The sequence below is a fragment of the Urocitellus parryii genome, chromosome 7, assembly GCF_045843805.1.
Source record: "Urocitellus parryii isolate mUroPar1 chromosome 7, mUroPar1.hap1, whole genome shotgun sequence".
Lineage (NCBI taxonomy): Eukaryota > Metazoa > Chordata > Mammalia > Rodentia > Sciuridae > Urocitellus > Urocitellus parryii.
In genome coordinates, this window is record NC_135537.1 from 161203979 (window position 1) to 161229769 (window position 25791).

General features: G+C 42.4%; 1 protein-coding gene across 1 annotated transcript; it reads right to left on the minus strand.

Moving 5' to 3' along the window:
- Window positions 1-814: 814 nt before the first annotated feature.
- Window positions 815-24907, minus strand: Cwc25 (CWC25 spliceosome associated protein). Its single transcript, XM_026387032.2, has 10 exons — window positions 24747-24907; window positions 20290-20462; window positions 11546-11782; window positions 9106-9175; window positions 8144-8271; window positions 7398-7461; window positions 6197-6408; window positions 5793-5891; window positions 3021-3182; window positions 815-2389 (listed from the first exon to the last, which is right to left on the minus strand). Exons 1-10 carry the CDS (start codon window positions 24762-24764, stop codon window positions 2275-2277), a joined length of 1278 nt encoding a protein of 425 aa, XP_026242817.2. The 5' UTR covers window positions 24765-24907; the 3' UTR covers window positions 815-2274.
- Window positions 24908-25791: the final 884 nt, after the last annotated feature.

Consider the following 25791-nt stretch of genomic DNA (forward strand, 5'->3'; position numbering starts at 1 on the left):
CGGTGCCACCGCCCGGTCGTCACCAGGCCCTCTCCTCCCCACCCGGGTGGTACCGCCCGTCCCGGGGAGGCAGCGGCCGCCCCTCCTCCCCGGGCCTGACAGGAATCCCGCCGGCCTCCGCAAGCCTCAGAACCCCGGGCCGGAGCAGGGAGAGGAGGAGGGATGGGCAGGTCTCACTGTGTACCGCGGGAGGAACTCCCTGTCCTAACCCCCCCCTTCAAAAGCCCGGGCTTGGCTCGTTCCCTCAACCTGAGGTGCCAAGATGGCGGCGAAGCCACTGCTTCGGGAAAGGAGGAGGGGCGGGAATGCGAGGAGGGTGGGACGTACCATCCCCACCCCGGGGGAGCGAGGAGGAACACAGCAAGGGGAAAAGGAAGTCCAGCCTGGAAAACCAAGGAACGCCCCCTCGCTCCACCCAAGCGTGGATTTTCCCACTCCCCAAGGCCCAGGGCGCACTCCACCCGTGGGGCACGCCCCTTTCCCCCAGGGCCAATGAGAGGGGCAGCTGGGAACCCTGGGTTTATGAATGGGCCCCGCGCCCACCCACCTGCCTCCAGTTCTCCTGCGCCCCAAGGGTCAAGTTAAGAACCTGTGGGCACCTTCAGACACATACCGTAATAATCGTCTTATTTTCTGGCTTAGTTCGTGAAATCTAAGTAAACGGCCCACGTTCTGTTACATAAGACAAGGATCTCTATATATTCGACACAAACCACGGGTCAACATTCTTTCTATGACAGGAGTAAGAAAACTCGGTGATCCACGTGGCTACTCTTGACAGTTACAAAAATAAATGTAACCTTTATTACCAAGTAATAAAAACCATAATTAACTGTAGCATAGGGCAGTAGAATGAGGTGATTAATGAATAAGAAAAGTATGTTAAATTCTCTCTGGGCAAAACTTTTTTAAAGCATTAGTGTCTGGCATCATAAGTACTCAAAAATAAAAATCCAAATACATTTTAACCAGAATTAGAAGTTAGAAGAACAAAGAAATAGCTCAGCTAACTTGTGACTCAGAAGTGCCTAGGAGGGACTGCGGGTTGTAGCTCAGTGGTAGAGAACGATTTGCTAGCACTTGTGAGGCACTGGGTTCGATCTATCACATAAAAATGAAATAAAGATATCATGTTCACTTACAAATAAAAACAAAAAAAGTTTAACAAAAAATTGTCTAGGAAATCCCTGTCAAATGAGGGCTTCTGGTGAAGGAATAAAGGGAAAAGCAGTTAAAACAGGGAAGTGGCCACTTGAGTTTGTTTTTGTTTGGGGGAACTTTTTTTTTTTTTTAATAGCTACAAAATAGTAGGAAACAACCCCTGAAAATCTAGCATTGTACATGATAAAAAAAGAAGCCATGTAATAAACAGCTTCCATTTTATTTTCTTTTAGGAGCAGGGAACATAATAGCAATGTGGTCCGGACTCCTAAAAACTCGCCTATACTGCTGCACTGCTCACACAGGGGAGACTCAGAGCAGGGAGATCAGATAGATAGCCTAGATTCTATCGATAAACCCAGGCTTCTCCTAAATGTGCCCTATTCAGAGAAAAATAAGCTGACCTACCTTACTGCACCACTCACAAGGTTCAATGTGGCTGTACTATATTACATAATAAAATCACTTAGCAAACAAGATACTCTCACAAAGCTAAACTTTTTTTTTAAAGCATGTAAAAAAATATACATTTGTACATATACACATTATACTTTTACAAACCAAATAGTTAACAGTTCACTTAGAGCTTTTTGTATTCTCTTCCAGGTCCTTTGTCACTCTCTTGGCTGTTCCCTAATCTGACATCATTCTGTTATATTATTTACTAGATCAAATAAATTCATGTATCCCAGTTAGCACAATCTATCCAAGTGGCTCTGGAGAGAGATCAGAATGGTATGATCTATCCTGAGGCAGTGAAATAGGTCTATTCACACAAGTGTGAGGAAAGAGGTGTCATGAGCATCACAAACCCAGCAGGCTGCCTTCCAGAGTAAGATGAATATTCCCAATGGTATGGCTCAGTGCCTGCCCATTAAAACAGAGTCAAAACCCACTCTGCATACTGCAAAAGCTACTTAGGATCTCATAATCAGGTCACACTGATTCACAAAGGAAGCAAAGTATTTCAGGAATTGATGGACGAGGGTCACTTTGAACAGTGGTGGTTTGAAATCTGTGGAAGAAGTCACTGAACTCTTATAAAGAGAATTTTTAAGGGGTTAGCAGCCTCCCTGAAAAATTCAGGAAAACCAATAAGAAAAAGAATGGTTTTCATCTTTTCATAAAGTTCTTCTCCAGAGCCACTGAGGTTCTCTGTAGAGAGTGGATATTCCGTTTCACCCGATCCTCCAGGGAGGAAGTAGATGCACTCTCTAGCTTCATGCGGCTAGGAAGAGAAGACAGGGGAATGGAAATTAAAAACATTTGTCAATTGGTCAGGTCTGGCAGAATTAGAAGAAACAGGTTGCTAGTCTTAAAGCAACTGTAGAAACAAGCTCTTTTAAGCCCACATAGAAAATTTTCAAGTTAATCCATCTGGAACCAAATTTTTTAAATGTCCATAAGAGAAAATTCATCTGCTTTTGAAAATAAGTCAAAGTCTCATTGGGAAAAAAGACTTTCTGAGCCATTAATTCTTATTTAAAAGAAATGCAGGGCCAGGGTCATGGCTCAGCAGTAGAGCACTTGCCTAGCATGTGTGAGGCACTGGGTTTGATTCTCAGCACCACATATAAATAAATGAATAAAATAAAAGGTCCTTCAACAACTAAAATAAATAAGAAATGCCAAAGAATTTCAGAGATTTAGAGAAAATACTAATTCACTTCTCCCTCTTCCAAATCAAAACCTCCCACTATCTGGCCAGAAGCTACGAGTGGTAAAAAAGGTGGTCCTAAAGCTGAGCTCCATATTCTCCCTGCAGACACAGTGACACCTGGAACACACTGAACCCCACTGTTAGAATCTCTCCTTGAGAACAATCCCATGGAGCCCCAGGCGGGAAGAAATGTACTCACTGGATGAACTTCCCATCCCGGGAGTCTAGCTTCTCCAGCCTCCGTTCCCGTTCGTCCTCCCTAGCGTGCCTTTTGAGGATGTTCATCCTCTCCTCTTCCCTCCACTTAGCATTTTCCATCATCTCCTGCCGTTTTCGTTCCAGTTCCTCTGCTGAGAGTTTTCTGTTGAACACAAAAACCATCCCATCAATTCTACCTCACTCCTAGCAAAAATCCCAGAAGCAGCACAGGGAGATAAAGGTCAGCAGGACCCAAGCTCTCCAGCCCATGGCTTTCTCCAAGGAAATGGCCAGAGCAGTGCCATGTCCAGCATGAGTTTCCCTCCTACTAACATAGTGTGGTGCAGAGGTACTGGGGATTGAACTCAAAGGTGCTCTACCACTGAGCTACAACTTTAGCCCTTTATTATTTTTTGACTGGGTCTAAGTTGCCAAGTCTGGCCTTGAATTTAGGATTGTCCCAAGTCACTGAGATTACAGGCAACCATTGGCTCCTCTTAACATCTTGGTCAGGTATTTTCACCCAAATTTTAAACACTTTTAGAATCTCACAATCTTGGCAGTTGGGCATGGTGGCGCACACCTATAATCTCAGCAGCTTGGGAGACTGAAGCAGGAAGATTGAAAGTTCAAAGCCAGCCTCAGCAATTTAGCGAGGCTATAAACAACCTAGAGAGATCCTGTCTCAAAATAAATAAATAAATAAAAATGGTTGGGGATATAGCTCAGTAGTAAAGCACCCCTGGGTTCACTCCCTGGTACCCCCAACCCCCTGCAAAAAAGGCTTGCCAGAGGCAACTGAGATATCCCTGGATTCCCAAGCAAAACTTGAAGCTGGAGATTACTCTGCCAAACATCTATAGGAGACCCTGTGGTTTACCCTCTGGAGAAACTGAACCATACAGGAGAAAAAAGATTCAGAAGTATCAGGCACAGCACAGAAAGTTGGCAAGGCCACCATACTGCAAAGAGGATGAAGTGACGCCCACATGCTCCACACTGAGACTCCCAGTCCCTGATGGGATCTGTGCCTCTTTCAGAATGCCAACAGCCAGGATCAGGCAACTAGAGGATTTTTTTTTTTTTTCTGGAGAAATTTACCAGTCCCTAACAAAAGAATCAAAGTTACTGACAGCTGAGAGTCCCAGATGAAAAAACAGTTCAACTCTACCCAATCACCTACCAATAGACAAACCCCTGTAGGTACAGTGTTTCAATTTTTTTATACCTCACTCTTAAATATGAATGCAAAGTGAAATATCACCAGACAGTTCAGGAAAGCCTCAAAAAAATGAATGACAGAAACCAAAACAAACAGAAAAGGGAAATTAGGAAAAGACAAAGCAAAAACAAAACTTTTAAAAATCTCACTCAAAGCCAGGTGTGGTGGCACATGCCTCTAATCCCAGCAGCTTGAGAAGCTGAGGCAGGAAGATTGAGAGTTCAAAGGCAGCCTCAGCAAAAGTGAGATGCTAAGCAACTAGGTGAGACTCTGTTTCTAAATTTAAAAAATACAAAATAGGGCAGGGGATGTCGCTCCATGTTTGAATGTCCCCAAGTTCAATCCCTAATACCCCAAAAAATCAAATAATTAAAATCTCACTCGAGCTGGGGATATAGCTCATGGTAGAGCACTTGCCTAGCCTGAGTGAGGCCCTGAGTTCAATTCAATACTGCAAAAAAAAATAAAATAAAATCTCACTCAGATAAAATATATTACAGCATTTAGTGAGGCTAGGAGGTTTTTAAAATGAGACAATCAGAGGTGGATGGAAGAGCTCTTGTCTAGCATGCACAAGGTTCTGGGTTATATGCCCAGCACTTCAAAGTAAAAAAGAGAAACAAGGAACAATCAAATAACATAAAGACCTCTTGCAAGCTCAAGGCCAGCCTTGGCAACTTAACAAGATCCTGTCTCAAAAAGCCAGGCACATTGGTGCACGCCTGTAATTCCACTCGCAAGTTCAAAGCCAGACTCAGCAAAAGTGAGGTGCTAAACAACTCAGTTAGACCCTGTCTCTAAATAAAATACAAAATAGGGCTGGGGATGTGGCTCAGTGTTTGAGTGCCCCTGAGTTCAATCCCTAGTACCAAAAAAAAAAAAAGACTGGGAAGATACTCAGTGGTAAAATACCCTGGGTTTAATCCCCAGTATGAAAAGTAAAAAAGCCGGGCTGGGGTTGTGGCTCAGCAGTAGAGTGCACATCTAGCACACGCGAGGCTGTAGGTTCAATCTTCAGCACCACATAAAAAATAAATAAAATAAACATGTTATTAAAAAAAAAAAAAGGAAGAAAAGTAAAAAAGCCAAAATATTTAAAAAGGCTTCTAGGTGAGGGCTGGAGTTGTGGCTCAACGGTACAGTGTTTGCCTGGCATGCGTGAGTCCCTGGGTTCAATCCTCAGAGTCGCAAAGAAAGAGAAGAAAGAGAAGAAAGAGAAAGAGAAGAAAGAAAGAGAGAAAGAAAGAAAGAAAAGATCCATTGACAACTAAAAAATAGACTTCTAGGTGAAAACCTCTGTGAGTACTGCCAGACCAATATATGATGAAAGACTCTCACTTAAAGTTTTTATTAGATCAACACTATTGACTTTGTCCTTTCAATGTGTCTAACAAGGTATGAGAGAGTGGGGGAAGATATTAAAAGCTGACCAGATAAATAAGAGTTGGTGTGGCAAACAGGTCATATAGATTACCCACTTGCCCTGCTGTGGGCCACTCCTAGGTTAGGGCCTGCAGAATATGGAGTTAATCTACTGCCCTCATAACTTACCTGGTATATCCAGAAGCATGCCGCCTCTGATAGACCTCCTTTTTAGGTGATGGGGTCTTAGTCTGGTCCCTCTCTCTCCTGTTTGCCTTAGAGTTGTGCCTGTAATGGACACAGAGATTATTTTCCAGAGATTATTCTTCAAATAATGAAAAAAAGAGCTAGCCATCTTAAAACTAGTCCATAAGAAAGATGAGAGAGAGGATATTGTACCAGTGTAATATATTCCTATAAATATGTGGTTGTAGGGACTGAAAGCTTACATTAAAGTTTAAAAAATAATATGAAGGAAGTAATAAAGCAAAGACATTTAGGAAAGCTGATGGGTGGACATCACCAAAAGAAAATACCACTGTGACCAGGCCCCTGCAGTCACAGTTTATACCACAATGAATTTCCACACTCACAGTTTGCTGGGCCTTGGGGACCGTGACCTTCTGCCTAGGGATCGAGACCTCTTGTCCCGGGACCCTGCTTCCCTATTGCTCTTCCTGCCGGTGTTTCTAAGGGGTGAGTTCGAGGAGCTTCTAGACCGGGAACGGTTCTTCATTCCATACGCTCCCTTCTGCCCAGCCATCAGAGTACCCTGTTGTCCCTGGTTACGGTCAGAGTCCCTGACCTGTATCATTAAGAGAAGGAAAAGGGGGGGCATGAAAAAAAGCTATTCATAGGAAAATCCAGTAGTTCAAAAGGCAATGCAATAAAACAAGGAAAAGAATAAAATCAGCTGGGCGCGGAGGCGCATGCCTGAAATCCCAGCAACTTAAGAGGCTGAAGCAGGAGGATCGCAAGTGCAAAGCTAACCTAGGCAATTTAGCAAGGCTCTGAGCAATTTAGTGAGACCCTGTCTCAAAATAAAATATAAGGGCTGCGGATGTCACTTAGTGGTTAAACGCCTAAACACCCCCTTGGTTTAATCCCCAGGACCAAAAAAAATTAAAAATGAAATAATCAATTTTGTAAGGAATTCACAATAATTACAAAAAAGCATAAAATATTTGAACAGTTATCTCAGGATCCCCTAAAACAGCCAGGTATGGTGGCACATGCCTGTAATCCTGGCAACTCAAGAGGCTGAAGCAGAAAGATTGTAAGTTTGAGGTCAGCCTCGGCAACTTAGCATGCCCTGGTCTCAAAATAAAAAGGGCTGGGGATGTAGTTCAGTGGTAGAGCATCCCTAGGTTCAATCCCCAGGACCGCCACCACCTGCTACCCCCCACCAAAAAAAAACCTCCTAAGAGAAAGTACCCACCCCACCACTTAAATTGGCTTAGGTCTTCACTAGAGCCTAAGGAAGAGTAAGAGACAGCAGGGAGGGCAGCATCAAAAGTTAAAAACACGAAGGGATGTCCACAGGTAAAAAGCCATTAACCTCTACACTTAAAATGCATATATTTCATGTTGACTGCAGAGAGATAGGCAGAATATCTAAAGTGATTCTGTTTGCTTAGAGAATGCTCAGGCATGTAAGAAGCTCAGGGATAAGAAGTGGGCCTGTTCCCCAGCAACCCCAGCCTCCACTGTCCAATTTCCCTGCTATCTGCAGTTGTCAAGGTGGCACATGTCACAGTCCCACCGTCACTCCCTTTGAGAAGCCCACATCCCTACCTGTAAGCCATATCCAGGGACTTTAGACAAAACAGGAAAGGAATTTGCCATCTTCTTTTGAGATCTAAGAGATTAAAAAACACACATTCATTGAAAAAGAAAATGCATACAGGTCCACTTCAAATCTCTCATGCTGAAACATGCGTCCTGGTTCCAGTGTGACCTTCCCCACTTCCCAGCTATTACTTGGCAGTATGTTTCTCTATTTGGACTATCTTTGCTGGAAGATGCATCAGCACAGTTAAGCTTTCCCTGTGAAAAGCCGTGGGCCGAGCTTCTCAGCCCCAATGCCTAAACACATTCTCCTCTCACCTCATGTTTCTATTCCAGAGACTCATGGTGAGTCAGCAGGAGCAGAGCTGACTATTCCCACAGGGAAGATGGAAAGACACAGAAGGGGCAGTCATAGGCCCATTCATCCATTAAAAAAAAAAAAAAAAAAAAAACCCTATGTGAATCCCATGGCAGTCCTGAGAACTCAGCTAAGATGAAACAGTCATGCCAGGAAGTCGACCTAAGATCTGTGATCAGTTCTCTTAGGGGTGTCTCTCCAGTAGCACACCAGGAAACCCACCCACATATAGCATCTCCAGGGAATTCTAATGCTAGGAAACAAACTGGCACAAAGTCTACGTCCAAGTGTTCACCACTGAAACCCCAGTGCGGGGCAGTTTCCAGTTCCTGTTGTGGAATGAAAGAATGAATGGGCAAGTGAGTCAGTGCTGGAGGATGCCTGACTCGCTCACCTCCCCCGGCTGGGCTCGTCGTCCATGCTGGAGCGATCACTACTCGAGCTTCTGTGTTTGTGTTTCTTGTGCTTCTTTTTCTTCTCCTTCTTTTTCTTCTTCTCCTTTTTTTCCAAACTCATTTGCAACTAAAAAGTGTCCAGAACATAAACTTTCAAGGTTATTGAAACCTTTGTCAGTCCCTTCTGAGGGGACTGGTTCATGTACAAACTGATGCCATGCCTCTACAGGGGTCCAGGGCATTCTCAGGAGCTCCATGTCAACAAACCTGGTTGTACACAATGCACCCTAGATTCCCAAACAGAACCTCTGGTGAGTGTGCTAGGAATCTGTGTTTTAAACATCCCCAGAACCATTACCTAGGAGTTTCCATTCTTTCCACTCAAAGAAACTCTAACTCCTTTGGAAGTAATCAGAGACTGCAAAAATTACCAGCTGCTCAAAGAGTAACCATACATTATGTGAATGGTGAGCCATAACAGAGGACACTCCAATCCCCTGTGCATACTACATACCTGATTCCATAGGCATGGCCTACACCCCTCTTTTCCTGAAAATATGTGAGTACAGGGGTGCTTTTTCCAACCAGAAGACAAAAAAGGAAATTGAGCTTACTTAAATTTATTAAGATTGCATAAATATCACCAAGAGATGGTGTCTAAAAGAAAAGTCTTAAACATCATTCTGTTTTCCCTGGTAGGAAGAAACAGAGGGAAGATCTTATATTAAGTAGCTGAAAGACAGCTGGATGTGGTGGTACATTCCCATAATACCAACAACTTGGGAGGCTGAGGCAGGAGGATCACAAGTTCAAAGCCAGCCTCAGCCACTTAGCAAGACCCTGTCTCAAATAAAATTTTAAAAAAGGGTTGGGATGTAGTTCAGTGGTTCAATCCCCCATACCAAAACAAAACAAAAAAGTACCTAAAGGCTACTTTGTGCTTATTTGATGCATGACTTACCAATTCTTTGATTTTCTTCATTTTCACAGGATTGTTCAATACCTCTCTTTTTTTCTCCTCCTCTTTCTTCCTAAATGGAAGACATTATAAAAATCATTAATATTTCTCTTAGAAGGAAGATTAAATCATTCTCCTCTCCAAATTCTATATAACCACCATTGTAAGAAATGCTTTGTTGAAATCTACAGGATGGCATGGAAGCCAAAAATCTCCCCCAAATCTGCATAAGAGACTGTATATTGTGGGGAAAGTCTACTATGGGACACTGCCATGCAAGACAGTGAGTTAAAATTTTTTTCTCATTGGGCATCATACTCAAGGCTTCCCACCTGGTCAAGAAAATGGGTGTCACCTTATATATTGATTGGTTGCAACATTTCAAAAACTACCTCCATCTTTTATCATAATAATCACCTGGAAAATAAAGTCAATGCACTGATTCCTCTTTTTTTTGGTAGAGGAGGTACTGGGGCTTGAACTCAGGGGCACTCAACCTCTGAGCCAGCCATATCCCAGCCCTATTTTGTACTTTTATTTAGAGACAGGATCTCACAGAGTTGCTTAGCGCCTTGCTGTTGCTGAGGCTGGCTTTGAACTCACAATCCTCCTGTCTCTGACTCCCAAGCCACTGGGATACAGGCGTGTGCCACCATGCCCACCCTGATTCTTCTTTTAAGAAATTTTACTCTCATATACTCTCAATAGGAGGGTAAACTGATCAACCTTCCTGAAGAATTATTTGACAACACTTATCACAATCAACACAAACTTTTTTTTTTTTTTTGGTAGTACTGAGTATTGAACCCAATGCTCTACCACTGAGCTATATCTCTAACCCTTCTTATTATTTTCAGACAGATCTCACTAAATTGCCTAGGATAGCCTCAAACTTGTGATCCTCTTGCTTTGGCATCCCTAGTAGCTGGGAATACAGGTGTGCACCACCATGCCTGGTCAGCTCATACTCTTTCATTTCAGAAATTCTAGAATTGTATTTTCAAATTCAAGAATTTGCTGCTAGCTGGACCCAGTGATGCACACCTGTACTCCCAGTGGCTCAGGAGGCTGAAGCAGGAGGACTGCAAGTTTAAAGCTAGCTTCAGTAACTTAGCAAGATTCTAAGCAACTCAATGAGACCCTATCTCTAAATAAAATACAAAAAAAGCACTGGGTACGTCGCTCAGTGGTTAAGCGTCCCTGGGTTCAATCCCTGGTACAAAAAAAGAGAGAGAGAAAGAATTTGTTACTATAAGGAAAAATCAGGGAAGGTCGCTATGAAGTTTTCATTTTACAACAATGAAAATTTGGAAACAAGTTAGGGATTCAATGATAGAATATTAATAAGATAAGTCATGGCATAACCATTCAACAGAGACATTAAAAATGATAATATAAATACACCAATAAAAACAAACAAAACAGGGGCTGGGATTGTGACTCAGCGGTAGAGCGCTCGCCTTGCACGGGTGGGACCTGGGTTCGATCCTCAGCACCACATAAAAATAAAGGCATTGTGTTGTATCCATCTACACCTAAAAAATAAATATTTTTTAAAAAAGTGGCTAAAAAGGTAAATTATTACCTATATTTTACTATAATAAATTAGGAAGCTAACAATATGGGACAAAACATTTGTAACACATACAATATCTTTAATAGATAAATAACTTTAAAGAAAATTTGCAAAAGAAAAACTTTTAAATAAAAATAAATATTTTTCAATGTTTAATCTTACACACTTGAAAAGAAAATAATGCAAACTAAACCAAAATAAATATGTATAGTATGGTCTCATTTAACACCCAAAAAGTAGCTCTACTTTTATCTGTCACACATTGGGGTTTCAAAATTCTGAAGTTTCTTTTTCTTTTTTTTTTTTTTTTTTAAATAAGCACTCTACTGACTAAGCTGTATTCTCAGCCCTGATCTGTAATGTGTTTTTTTTTTAATATTTTTAAAAATATTACATTTTAGTTTTCGGCAGACACAACATCTTCGTTTGTATGTGGTACTGAGGATCAAACCCAGGCCGCACCCATCTGAAGTTTCTTTTTAAAGGGTGCTGCTGCCCACCTCGCAAAAAAGAAGTGGAAGATAAGAAGGCCTGTTCACCCACTTAGCCAACTTCACACAGATCCCCAGTTTTCCAAGAAGTTGCCAATCTTTGTCACCTTGCTTCAACCTCCTATTTTTGTTTAAGGGACAAATGAATAAATCTGGTCTGGTTTGGTACATTTGCCAATACCTTCCCGTACAGCCAAGAACTGACAATGTTAATGGAGCCTCCTTCCCAACATTCAGGAAGCGCAAATGGAGACAAATCCTTTTACTTGACAGATAAAAGTCAAGGGAAAACCAACTGCAAAGCCAGCAACCCACTGCCTTTGCAGGGTCTCCAAGCATCCTGTAACAAACCCCCTTCCCAGACCCTCAGCAGCACCTGATGATGAAGAGTGGGTCCTCCCGGATCTTGCTGGCCATGTCAAGCAGGGAATTGGCACCAGACGGAGCAAAAATAGAGCCAGGAAGGAGTCCTGTCTCAGAAGAACATCCCCCCTCCTTCTCCTCCATCTTCTCAAAAACATATTTGTCAATGGGGCGCCCCAGCAGGTACTCATCACGATTCACCATCCCACCAGGACCCTGGTACATCCAGTCCAACTTTTCTTCTTTTTTCCTGGTTGAAGAAAACAATATATACAATTCAAAGGAAATGTAGATTCCGGCAAACCTGCACAGAAAACCCAATGAGAGCAGGACTCAATCTATAGGTGCTTACCACATGGCAAGCATGGTGAAATGGTGCCTGCCCTTGTGGAGCTTGCAATTAAGTGGAGAAATCATTTTCATATACTTAAAGCATAATTTCAAAAGATAATCTAAAACAATTAATAGGCTCATTCTACATCATTGTCTTATCACCAAAAATAATGTCAGTGATCACATAATCACTCGTATTTATTTTGTTTTGGTGCCTGACACATTAGAACCAGTAATAACACTACATGTTTGAGGAGATAATAAGATCAAAAATAACCTAATACATAAATGATGTTTTTAAGCCAAAGGTAGAGCATGGCACAGGGCACAAATGATGTCATAGTATCATGTCAAGCAAATATTTCCCTGTGATTCTAGGGAGAAACATGGTGAGAAAATGGACCCTCATATCACAAATAGTAAAGGTATATAGAAGCAGCCAACACCAGCTCACAGCCAATTCATTTCATCCAAACAGTATTATTTGTAGCATTAAACTCAAAATGTTCAAAGTGCTTTGAATATGACTTTAATTTGTGTATTTGTTTGCTTTGAGGTTGCATAATAACTGGGAGGATATCTTCTTACTTGCATGTTTGGACTTTTTTTTTCAGTGCCAAGGATCAAACCCAGGGCCTTGCCCATACTAGGCACGTGCTCTGCCACTCTTTCCCTGCCACTCCCACAGACATTTTTAATAAGAATAAACCAACACAACACTTTAGAAAAATTTTTTCCTATTAAAAGCATTGGTTTGATGGGGCTAGGGGTGCGGTTCAGTGGTAGAGCGCTTGCCTAGCATACGTGAGGCACTAGGTTCAATCCTCAGCACCACATAAAAATAAATAAATAAAGTAAAGGCATGCTCTCCATCTACAACTACAAAAAAAATTAGTAAAAAAATAAAAGCACTGGTTGGAGAAACATTATAGTCTATAATTAAGAAATGATTGTGGTCATGGGTCAGGTTCCATGCGGTTTGCCTGGCATTGCTCACACCACTGGAGTTAGGAGCACAAGGGAGAGCTGCACCCTGGTGGATAACGGAAGACTATAGTGGGACTTTAAAAGGAATACCACAGGTAATGGTGTCTTTCATGTAAACAAAGGGTTTCCTAAATCTCTCATGTAAATAAATCAGAGACCAGGAAGGAGGCTGACAACTATTAAAACCAGGGCTCCAGAGGGCTAGGGATACAGCTCAGTTGGTAGAGTGCTTGCCCTGCATATACAAGGCCCTGGATATATCAGGGCTCCTGGAAAGGAGGGAGCTTTACAGTTTGGGAAGTCATGTTCCAAGTGGAGGGAAAGAAGATCCCTGGAATTTCATCACAAGTGGTGTCTTACAAGAGCCAAACTGGCAGTACAAAATGGACCAGACAGGGCTGGGGATGTGGCTCAAGCGGTAGTGCGCTCGCCTGGCATGCGTGCGGCCCGGGATCGATCCTCAGTACCACATACCAACAAAGATGTTGTGTCCACCGAGAACTAAAAAAATAAATATTAAAAAAAAAAAAATGGACCAGACACCAATTCAAGAAGAATTTTAGAACAAGTTATAGTCTGTTTTTAAATTGTATATGGCACTGGGTGAGGTAACACACCTGTAATCCCAGATACTAGGGAGGCTGAAGCAGGAGGACTGTAAATCTGAGGTCAACCTGGGCAATTTAGCAAGACCTTGTCTGGGGAAGACAGGGGCAGTTAGGAAGTAGTAATATTAAAGCACCACTGGATCCAATACCCAGTACTGAAGCAGGGAAACATACTTTTGAGCTAGGGGCACCAGTAGCTCAGGGGCAGAGCACTTAACATATGCAAAGCCCTGGGTTTGATCCCCAGCACCTCAAAAAAATAATAAATAAATAAAATTATAGGCGGGACAACTATGATCAAGTAATCTATAAAGAAACATTAAACAATTTTTTAAATTTAAAACAGCATGGGAAGTGGGAGGTATCTGAAGATAATACATTTATTTATTTATATTTTTATTGCAGTTGTGATCAAAATAAATGTTTAATAAAATTACAAGAAAATACCATAAATGCTTAGAAGATAAAGGGCCAAAAGGCTAATAACAATGAAATATGAACATCATTTCCTTGGGAATTTTCTTGTGTAGTTTTTTTTTTTTTTTTTTTTTTTTTATTGATTGTTCCAAACATTACAGAGCTCTTGATAAATCATCTTTCATACATTTGACTCCATTGGGTTTTTTTTTTTTTTTTTAAAGAGAGAGTGAGAGAGGAGAGAGAGAGAGAGAGAGAGAGAGAGAGAGAGAGAGAGAGAGAGAATTTTTTTTAATATTTATTTATAAGTTCTCGGCGGACACAACATCTTTGTTGGTATGTGGTGCTGAGGATCGAACCCGGGCCGCACGCATGCCAGGTGAGCGCGCTACCGCTTGAGCCACATCCCCAGCCCTCCATTGGGTTTTGAACTCCCATTTCTACCCCAAATACAGATAGCAGAATCACATCTGTTACATACTCAAGTTTTTTTTTAATATTTATTTATTTTTAGCTGTAGTTGAACACAATAACCTTTATTTTATTTATTTATTTTTATGTGGTGCTGAGGATCAAACCCAGAGCATCGCATGTGAGAGGCGAGCTCTCTAACGCTGAGCCACAACTCCAAGCCCCTGCCTAGTTTTGTGTATTCTATAATCCAAACAATAGAAAACTCCTGGGTCTGAGAGGAAAAGAACTGATTGTATAGGGCAGACCATATCACACCATAAGGAGGTCTGAGCAGGAAGGTCAATGATAACTAGAATATTCTCAGAGGCTCATTTCCTGATAGGGAATATAGCATGACAATTATGAGTACAAGTTCTATAATCCCACCTACTAGGAAGGCCAAAGTAGGAGGATGGCTTAAGTCCTGGAGTTCAAAACCACTGGGCAATGTAGTGAGACCCTGTCTCAGAAAAAATAAATAAATAAAAAGAGGATAAGTTCTAGAGTCAAGCAACATGGACCTGAATCCTGGCTCTATAGCCAATTAAGTCCTCTGAGCCTTGGTGTCCTCACCTATCAAATGGGGATATAATACTATCTACCTCACAGGGTTGCTGGGAATTAAGTCAAGTCAATGGATTTTTAGATTTTTTTGTTGTTGTTGTTTTTATGGTACTGAGAATTGAACCCAGGGCATTGTGTATGCTAGCCAAGTACTCTACCACTGAACTACATCCCTTGCCCAGTTAATGGATTTTTAAGTCACTCAGCAGAGTCATGGCACAAAGTAAGTATCAATAAATGCTGGTTGTTCTTTGTGTTATTTATGTGTTTCTCTCTCCCATCAAGTTTTAAACTCCTAAATGGCTGGGACTATGGCTATGTCTCCTAGACAGATGCCCAACAATCATGGATTCAACGTCTGACAATTTCATAGTCAATGAACCTTGAGCTAGGAAGTACTTTTTGACAGAAATTAAGGACATAGTGAAACCCGGCAGGGTGGTACATGCCTGTAATCCCAACTCAGGAGGTTAAGACAGGAGATCCCAAGTTCAAGACCAGCCTCAGCCAACTTAGCAAGGCCCTCAGCAACTTAGAAGCCCCCGCCTTAGGGCTGGGGATGTGGCTGAAGCGTTAGCGCACTCGTCTGGCATGCGTGCGGCCCAGGTTCGATCCTCAGCACCACATACCAACAAAGATGTTGTGTCTGCCGATAACTAAAAAAATAAATAAATATTTAAAAATTAAAAAAAAAAAAAAAGAAGCCCCCGCCTTAAAATAAAACATAAATGGGCTGGGGTTGTGGCTCAGTGCTAGAGCGCTCGCCTAGCACATGCAAAGTGCAGGGTTTGATCCTCAGCACCACATAAAAATAAATAAATAAAATAAAGGTATTGTGTCCAACTACAACTAAATAAATTAATAAATAAATAAAAAGAGCTGGGAATATAGCTCAGTGGTAAAGCACCCCTAGGCTCAAGAAAGAAAGCAAGCCAGGGGGCTGGGGTTGTGTCTCAGTGGTGGAGCGCTTGCCTTCCATATGTGAGGCCCTGTGTTTGATACTTAGCACCACATACAAATAATAAAATAAAGGTCCATTGACAACTAAAAAAAATACTTAAAAAATATGTGAGGCCCTGTGTTTGATACTTAGCACCACATACAAATAATAAAATAAAGGTCCATTGACAACTAAAAAAATACTTAAAAAAAAAAAAAAAGAAAGAAAGCCAGGTGTGGTGGCACTCACCTGTAATCACAGCAACTTGGGAGGCTGAGGAAAAAGGATTGCCATGTTCAAGGCAATTGAGCAAGGTTCTAGGCAAATTAGTCCTTGTCTCGAAATAAAAATAAAAAGGGCAGGGTATGTGGCTCAGTGGTAAAGCACCTATGGGCTCAATCCCTGGTATCAAAAAAAAAAAAAAAATTTTTTTTAAATGTCCTCAAGAAACAGTGTCCTGATATGTTGCCAAGGTTGACCCTAAACTCCTGGGCTCAAGGAATCCTCCTCCTCTCAGCCCCCTGAGAAGCCAGGACAACCACAAACCACCATAGCCAGTGGAGGGGATGAGGGAGCAGTTAAAATACATGTCAAAGATGATCAGAAGTTTGCCTGTGTGTACCTGACACTAACAGGAGGAGGAGTTGGGAATAAAGACTCATTTATTAATCTGTAAAAATATCTCCTATGTGTCAGAAAGATGAAAAGGCCAGAAGGATGAAGTAGATTCACTGGCTACTGGTAAGGCCCATAGGTCTACAAATCACCAAATGGGGCTGATGAGAGCTAAGTATGTGTTGAGATGACTCTTGAACTTCTGGGTCAAAAAGTAGAATTACCTGTTAGGCAGCTGAATATACAATGACACAGAGTCTGTGTGGGATAAGTTTAAGGGTCATCAGCATGAAGCAAATATTGGTACTAGAGGAACAAAAGAGCTCAGATAGAGGGAATCAGGGAGCATGGGCAGTACAGGGTGAGAGCAAGGAGCTATGTAAGGGAAGAAAGGAGAAGGGAAATTAAGAAAGGTAAGAGGGGGGCTGGAGATGTGGCTCAAGCGGTAGCGAGCTCGCCTGGCATGCGTGCAGCCCGGGTTCAATCCTCAGCACCACATACAAAGATGTTGTGTTCACCGAAAACTAAAAAATACATATTAAAAAAAATTCTTCTCTCTCTCTCTCTCTCTCAAAAAAAAAAAAAAGAAAGAAAGAAAAGAAAGGTAAGAGGGGGGAGGTAAGAGGAAGGCTGGGACTGTGGCTCAGTGGTAGAGCACTCGCCTAGCATGTGTGAGGCACTGGGTTCGAGCCTCAGCACCACATAAAAATAAATAAATAAAGGCATTGCCCATCTACAACTAAAAAAAAAGATATTAAAAAAAGAAAGAAAGAAAGGTAAGAGGAGCTAGGTGCAGTGGCGCATACCTGGCTTGGGAGGCTGAGGCAGGAGGATTGCAAGTTCAAGGCCAACCTCAGCTACTTAGTGAGGCCCTAAGCAACTCAGTGAGACCCTGTCTCTAAATAAAACATAAAAAAGGGCTGGGGATGTAGCTCAGTGGTTAAACGCCCCTGGGTTCAATTCCCAGTACTCAAAAAAAAAGAGAAGAAGAGGAGACTGCAGATAAAATTCAAGAGCTTCTAGGGGAAAGGCAACTGGGCCAAATATAGAAGAAAGGATATGAAAAATGAAGGCAGATACTTATATAAAGTAGTAGTAACTGCCTGGCTCCACCTAATCTCAAAAGGACTCAATTCATATCAGCCTTACTCAGGCCCTAGGAAGAGAACATGTAGAGTTGGAATCCAGGGGCACAGAGCTTGGCATCTGGTTCTACCAGAAATCAGCTGGATAACTTATATCCTCATCTCTAAAATGTAGTCAGTAACTGTTGTCAAATTGTTATTATGAGTTTTTAAATAAGGAAAGATTTGGGGGGCAAAGCATGTGAAAACAAAGTTTCTGCTGTTGTTGCTATTATTAAGGACACAGATCCAATTCTCAATCAAAGCTGTACAACAATAGGGGACTATTTATTTATTTATTTATTTATTTATTTACTTTTGATACTGGGGATTAAATCCAGGGGCACTTTACCACTGAGCTACACATCCCCAATGTCACAAACCTATCATTCTTATATATATATATATGTATATATATGTATGTGTGTGTGTGTGTGTGTGTGTGTAGAGGGATACAATATCTTTATTTTTTTTATTTTATGTGGTGCTAAGGATTGAACCCAGTGCCTCACACTTGCAAGGCAAGTGCTCTACCAATGAGCCACAACCCCAGCCCCTCATCCCATCTTTATTTAATCTTCCAAGCCCATTCTAAAGTGCAAGGGTTGAGAAACACCAGTATAGACCATTGTTTAGGAAATGTAATTTTCCAATATTATCAGTAAATATTAAAGAAACATTCTATTTTAGAGAGGAATTTTGAGATCCACATTAAGTATTAAAGGTTTTCTTCAGGGGCTGGGGATGTGGCTCAAGTGGTAGCGCGCTCGCCTAGCATGCGTGAGGCCCGGGTTCGATCCTCAGCACCACATACAAAGATGTTGTGTCCGCCGAGAACTAAGAAAAAATAAATAAATATTAAAATTCTCTCTCTCTCTCTCTCTCTCTCTCTCTCTCTCTCTCTCTCTCTGTCCCCCTCTCTCTCTCTCACTCTCTCTTTAAAAAAAAAAAAGGTTTTCTTCATTCTGAGATGCATTTCATACATGAAAAAGATTACCTGAACCATAGAAGTGAATCGTTAAATAGAAAAGATGTTTTACTGGCTACATTAAAAGCATGAAACTGTGTAAAAACTATACAAATAAGCCAAATGGATAAGAAGATTATCTAAATATATCTTCATTAAAGACCAAAAAAAGAGGGAAGGGACCCACATGCTGACCTTTGTTTTTATAATGTTGAAGGACACAAGGGTGGGGATCAAAAAATATCAGGAGCTGGGCAAGATGAGCACAATGGTGCCTCTGGGTTCAATTCCAAATAAAATAAAACCAACCAAAAAAAAAAATCAGAACAGCCTTTTCCCCAATCTATTTTCCTGCTACAGTTCCATCACAGCATTTCCATAAACTGAAACTAAGTTTTTTTTTTTTTTTTTTAAAGATAGAGTGAGAGAGGAGAGAGGGAGAGAGAGAGAGAATTTTTTAATATTTATTATTTTTAGTTCTCGGCGGACACAACATCTTTGTTGGTATGTGGTGCTGAGGATCGAACCCGGGCCGCACGCATGCCAGGCAAGCGCGCTACCGCTTGAGCCACATCCCCAGCCCCTGAAACTAAGTTTCATATGCATATGAAACTTATAATCAATGTTATTTTGTTTTTTGTTACTGTTATTGTTTTTAGTATTGGGGATTGAACCCAGAGCCACTTTACCACTGAGCCACATCTCAGCCTTTTTTAATTTTATTTCAAGACAGGATCTCACTAAGTTGCTTACGGCCTCACTAAATTGCTAAGGCTGGCCCTGAATTTGTAATCCTCCTGTCTCAGCCACCCAAGCCCCTGGTATGCACCACTGCACCTGGTACCATATGCATACAATCATCAATGTCACAAACCTATCATGATTATTAAGGAAAAGCCCACATATCCAATAACAGAAGTGAGCCACCGACTACCCTGAAAACTTTGTCCATGAAGACATGAACAAGGGGAATGTCAGTACAGATTACTCACTTTATTCTATCGATATTTTTAATGTCATCCTGATTTAGGAATGAATAGCAGGTTTTATGATTTTTACTGTCTCAAAACATAAATTTACTCCCATTTCCTTTTATGATATCTGTTATTCCTAGCATGTACTATATAAGAAACTGACTGACTGATCCAGTAGGACTGTCCACAACCACACAGGTTTGGTTGACAGACACACCATCTACCTCCTCCCATGGGACCTCATTGCCCCAATAAAAAGAACTCGCACACAAAGGCAGGACTGAGATGTGGACACATATCAAGAAACAAGGAGGGCTGGGGATGTGGCTCAAGCGGTAGCACGCTTGCCTGGCATGCGTGCGGCCCTGGTTCAATCTTCAGCACCATGTACAAACAAAGATGCTGTGTCCACCGAAAAACTAAAAAATAAATATTAAAAAAAAAATTCTCTGTCTTTAAAAAAAAAAAAAGAAACAAGGAAAAGACAACCATCCTCAGCCATGCTTATTTGTCAACAGTCTACCAGGAATGTGGCCTACACTAAGTCCTAAATATGTAATCTCATTTGATCTTCAATAAGCCTTAAGAACTGGTTCTACTAAAGTAACCAAGGCTCCCAGTTTCACAGCAAGGCACAGCCAACCTTAGAATCCAGGTCAGTCCCACTCCAAAACCCATGCACTTAATCATTAAGCCATCATGCAACATCTGGATTAGGCATCTGCAGTCAGTCCTGCAATTTTCTGTACATCAGGACACCCAACTCCTCACTTACTTGACAGCCCCAACATCCTCGGCATAGCGCTGCATCTCTTCCCGGGCCCTCTCCTCTCGCAGTTCCCGCTGCAGTTCCTCAATCTTCTTCCGCTCTGCCTCATGCTTCTGCTCGGCCTTCCACACTTTCTCCACATTGCGAAGGGTCTGTGGGTGCCAGCTTTTCTTCAAATTCTGTGGTGAATGGAAGTAGGGAGAAAATAATTCAGCTGGGGGTTATAGCTCAATGGTAGAATAGTAGAGTACTTGCCTACATACATGAGGTCCTGGGTTCCATCCCCAACACCCCCCGCCCAAAAAAAAAACAGTGGGGGAGAAGATATATTTTGCAATGACAAGATATACATCCAATAATTTCTCACATGGAGAGGGTGTTTAAGTACTGTAAGATTAATGTTCTCATGGGCTGGGGATGTGGCTAAAGCGGTAGCGCGCTCGCCTGGCATGCGTGCGGCCCGGGTTCGATCCTCAGCACCACATACAGACAAAGATGTTGTGTCCGCCAAATACTAAAAAATAAATATTAAAAAATTCTTTAAAAAAAAAAAAGATTAATGTTCTCTTTTCTGTCAAAGTTAAACCTATATAACCCTAGTGGATTGAGAGGCTGAGGCAGGAGGATCCTGAGTTCAAAGCCAGCCTCAGCAAAAGTGAGGTATTTAGCAACTCAGTGAGACCCTGTGTCTAAATAAAATACAAAAACAAAAAAAAAAAATTAGGGGCTGGGGATGTGGCTCAAGCGGTAGTGCGCTCGCCTGGCATGCGTGCGGCCCAGGTTCGATCCTGAGCACCACATACCAACAAAGATGTTGTGTCCGCCGAGAACTAAAAAAAAATAAATAAATATTAAAAAAAAATTCTCTCTCTCTCTCTCTCTCTCTTTAAAAAAAAAAAAAATTAGGGCTGGGGATGTGACTCAGTGGTTGAGTGCCCCTGGGTTCAATCCTCAGTATCAAAAAAAAAAAAAAAGTTAAACCTATAGTCTGAGTTAACAAAAATGTGTTTGCTGTAATTTAAAACTTAAATTTCATAGTGTGTAGTTAGGTGGAGCTCTTTTTAAGTCACAAAACTATGAGGTTGCAATGTAGCCATTTAGAGCCCCCCCCCAATATATCTCCCTTTGTCCTCAGTCTTCCAATCATAATGCCTGTAGGTAGTTGAGTAGGTAATCCAAACATAACTATATCCCTTCCCCTTGCACTTCCCAATTTTAAATCAGTCAATCACACAGACTGTAACCCCGAACTCCTATTATCAGAGTAAGGGGCAGTGCTGCATTAGGGATAAAAATCTGGGCAGACTTCTGGGGCTGGGGATGTGGCTCAAGCGGTAGCGCAATCGCCTGGCATGCGTGCGGCCCGGGTTCGATCCTCAGCACCACATACCAACAAAGATGTTGTGTCCGCCGAGAACTAAAAAATAAATATTAAAAATTCTCTCTCTCTCCCCTCTCTCACTCTCTCTTTAAAAAAAAAAAAAAAAATCTGGGCAGACTTCCTACCCAATGTGCTTGTTTGCCAGATTCTTTCTGGTAGCATACCCTTCTGAAGAAGTAAAGTTTGCTTTGCCCAGCAGCATTTTTTTGGGGGGTGGGGAGTACCAGGGATTGAATTCAGGGGCACTTGACCACTAAGCCACATGCCCAGGTCTATTTTGCATTATATTTAGAGACATGGTCTCACTGAGTTGCTTAACACCTGGAAGTTGCTGAAGCTGGCTTTGAACTCACCATCCTCCTGCCTCAGCCTCCTAAGCTGCTGGGATTACTGATGTGAGCCACCACTCCCGGCTGCCCAGTAGCTTTTGAGCACATATCAGATTTCTTGTAACACCCCAATATTTCTAACAGTACATAAAGTTGTGCAGGATGGACCTGGCCCCTCCTGAGTTCCCTTCAAACAGTTTTAATCTTGTACTTTCACTGGCCATCCCTAAAATGGGAGTTGGTGATGGCAAGACAGGAGGAATGGGGCAGGGAGGGAGGAAGGATGGTATGTATTTAGAAAGGCAACAGAACTCACTGGCATTAAGCATTCCTTCTTAGGAATACAACATTCCTTTTCTTCAGTTCTTTTACAACCCAAATCCCTAAACTTACTTTATAACCTACCTAGGACTTCCTTCAATGTTCCTTCCCAGGAAACTCCCCTTGGTTCTGATCTTCTCCTTTACCCTCAAAGAGGAGTCAGGGATATGGCTCAGTTGGTAGAGTGCTTGCCTTGCATGCATAAGGCCCTGGGTTCAATCCCCAGCACCACAAAAAAGAAAAAAAAAAAACTAAAATCCTTTATCCTCAAAGAATGTTACTTCTCTTTCTTCTCTCCATCAGCTATTCCCCTAGCTAGCACTGCCCATCAGAAGTTTCTCCAAGGATGTAACATCTAAGGACAATTCTAAATTAGCCTGATGGAGTGGGAAGTAGGCAATAGGAGGGCAGATTTTTTTTGTTGTTTTGTTTTGTTTTTTTGGTTTTTTTGGTACTGGTGATTGAACCCAGGGATGTTTAACCACTGAGCAATATCCCCGGCCCCTCTTAGTTTATATTCTGAGACAGGGTCTCACTAATTTGCTTAGAGCCTCACTAAATTGCTGAGGCTGGCTTTGAACTTGTGATTCTCCTGCCTCAGCTTCCCTAACCACTGGGATTATAGGCATGTGCCATTGTGCCTGACAGGAGGGCAGGTTTTCAAACAGAGGAAACAGCACTCAGCAACTACAGCCCCAGTGGTGAGAAAGAACACAGCACAAATAATTCAGTGTAGCTAGAGGTGGAATGCAAACTGATGGAGAAGGGGTACAAGATGAAGTCAACTAAGAAGCAGATCAATAGGTGCAGTGGTATACACCTATAATCCCAGCAACTCTGGAGGCTGAGGAAGGAGAATTGTCAAAGTTCAAGGTCAGCCTCAGCAACTCAAAGAGGCCCTAAGCAACTTAGTGAGATCCTGTCTCAAAATAAAAAATAAAAAGGGCTAGGTATATGGCTTGGTGGTAAAATGCCCCTGGGGTTCAATCTCCAGTTCTTAAAAAAAAAAAAAACAGAAGATTAAGGGCTTTACAAGCCATGTGAAGAGATTAGAGTTTATCCTGTTAATGGCAGGAAACACTTAGTTATATGCAGGAAAGAGGCATTACCCGCTATCATGTGAAATGTGGACCACAGAGGGCCAAGACTGAAGACCAGTTACAAAGGTAAAATGTACACAAAATACCTGGCAGGTAGAAAATGTGCAATCAATGAGAGCTCCCTTATTTTTTGCTTTTCTCTTTCCTTCCTTAAGTGCCTTTCCCCTGTGTCAGGTCATTCCTTCCTTTCTTCAGTCTTTCCTTTGTTCAGTCCATCCATCCATCCTTCCTTCCTTCCTCATCTCCCCCACTTACACTACTAGTTATCCCTTTCCTCCCTGCTTCAACCATATGTGCGCCCCACCCTCAAAGGATGGGTGGAATTGTCTGGAAACATTTCTAGTTGTCACATGAAGGAAAGACGGTGCTTTTGGCATCTAGCAGCTAGAGGTCAGAGATGCTATTAAACATCCTACAATTCACAGGGCAATCCAAGTCCCCTCTGCTCCCCCATCTACAAAGAATTATCTAGCCCAAACTGTCAAGAGCTCTGAGATTAAGAAACACTGGCTTAGAGTTTTCTTCAGTTACCTGAAGAATACACTAAAATTTTCACAGGAAGCTTGATGGAGTCCTGGAACTCAGTCTAACTGAGAACATTTGAAAAATACTAGGGCTACTGAACAGGTGTCTAAGCTGACCTATTTGCTGATTCAATTAGCTACACTTTCAGGAAGTTGATACTTTCCTAATCTTGCACTGTGCCCTTCTGGATACCTTTGCCCTATTTAAGGCCTCAGTCCCTTGCAAATCAACGACACAACTTAGGAGAAACTGCCACTTAACTTACATAAGTGCTATGAATCCAACCAAAGCTCTGTAACTACAGATCAGAATGAGCAATGACAGAGACATGAAAGAAAGGTGGACATGAAGATTCCTTCAGGCTTCAAATGGCTCTCCTTCAAAAGGCCTGGCTAAGGAACAGGGAGAACCAGGCACAAATTACTCACACTACAGCCCAGGGCAGGCTTCTGAACGCCTAGGTAAGAAGAGAAGATATGTCCCAAGACAAGATATACAAACAAATCTGTGTGCCATTCCTCAATATCTGCCTTCTTTCCTAAACATCTCTCCCTCTTCCCAGTCTACCCAGAATTTCCAGCCCAGAGAGCCCCCATCAACGAGCACACAAACATCACCAGCCCCATTCGCGACGCACCTCGAACTCTTCACTCCAAGGTCCTAAAGATGCCTCCCCTCTCCAGGGTTACCGCCCCCTCCTCCCCCACTGCGAGGCTTCGTCGCCACAGTTACCCTCTCCGCCCCCACCCCACTCCCTGCCAATTTCCGTCCCCAGCGCCAGTCGGGCTCCGGGCTCCCTCCACTCACCAGGTCTCCGCCTCCCATGATGACAGAGACGTCTTCTCGCTACGCGGATGTGGAAGATTCAGGGAAGATCAAGAAGAAACGTAGGGGAAGAGTTCAGGGACTACCTCTCCGAACCTGGCCCTGACCGGCACTGGCAGCCACTTTCATCGCCCGGTCGAGGACACTTCCGGGAGTGGCGTCATATTGCCGCGTCGACGTCGCAGAGTCTTGACGTTTAATCCTAGCTGTCGCGCTACGTGACGGTGTCCTATCGTGCCGTTTTCTCAAAGTTTCAGGATTCATGGTCATATGCTCTGTGGTCTCCTTTTGGCTACCTCGGCTCGGCACTTAGCCTGAGGTCCCGATACCGCTTCTGAGTGCAGTTACAGCTTGCGGCCGGCCTCCGGTACTGCTTGTGGCCATGGTAGCGTGCCAGGGTCCTGGCTGGTCCAGTCTGCATCCCCCAGGCTGGACCTCTGTGTGGAACAGCCTAGGTACCTCCCCCGCACCCAGCCCCACACCCCAGTCTGTCGACTGACTGTCGATCCCGCGCTCTTCAAACCTTCACTCCCGGCCAACTTCACTCCAGGTTTATCTTACGGAGATCGACAGAAACCATCAAATTCTATCAGCTTCCGTGAGCCAAACCTTTAAAAAGTCGGCCAGCTTCCCCATTTCCTTAATTGGGTTTTTACTTTTGAATTATAAGAGGTGTTTACATACTCTGTAAACACCTTCGTCAGATACATATTTTGCAAATAGTTTCTAATCTGTGGCTTGCTTATTAATTTCTTAACGGTGTCTTTTAATAAGCAGATATTTGAAATTTGGGTGAAGTATAATTTATCAATATTTTCCTTTATGCCTATTGCTTTTTGTTTCTCTTCTATGGACTTACTGACTGCCTTCCATATTTTCTGTAAAGCTATACTAATCAAGACAAATAGTGCTGGCATAAGGATTGACAGGTAGATCAGTGGAGGAGAATAGAGGGCCTAGAAACAGATCTACACTTAGGTGACCATTTGATTTTCAAAAAGCCACCAAAACAATTCAATGGGAAGAA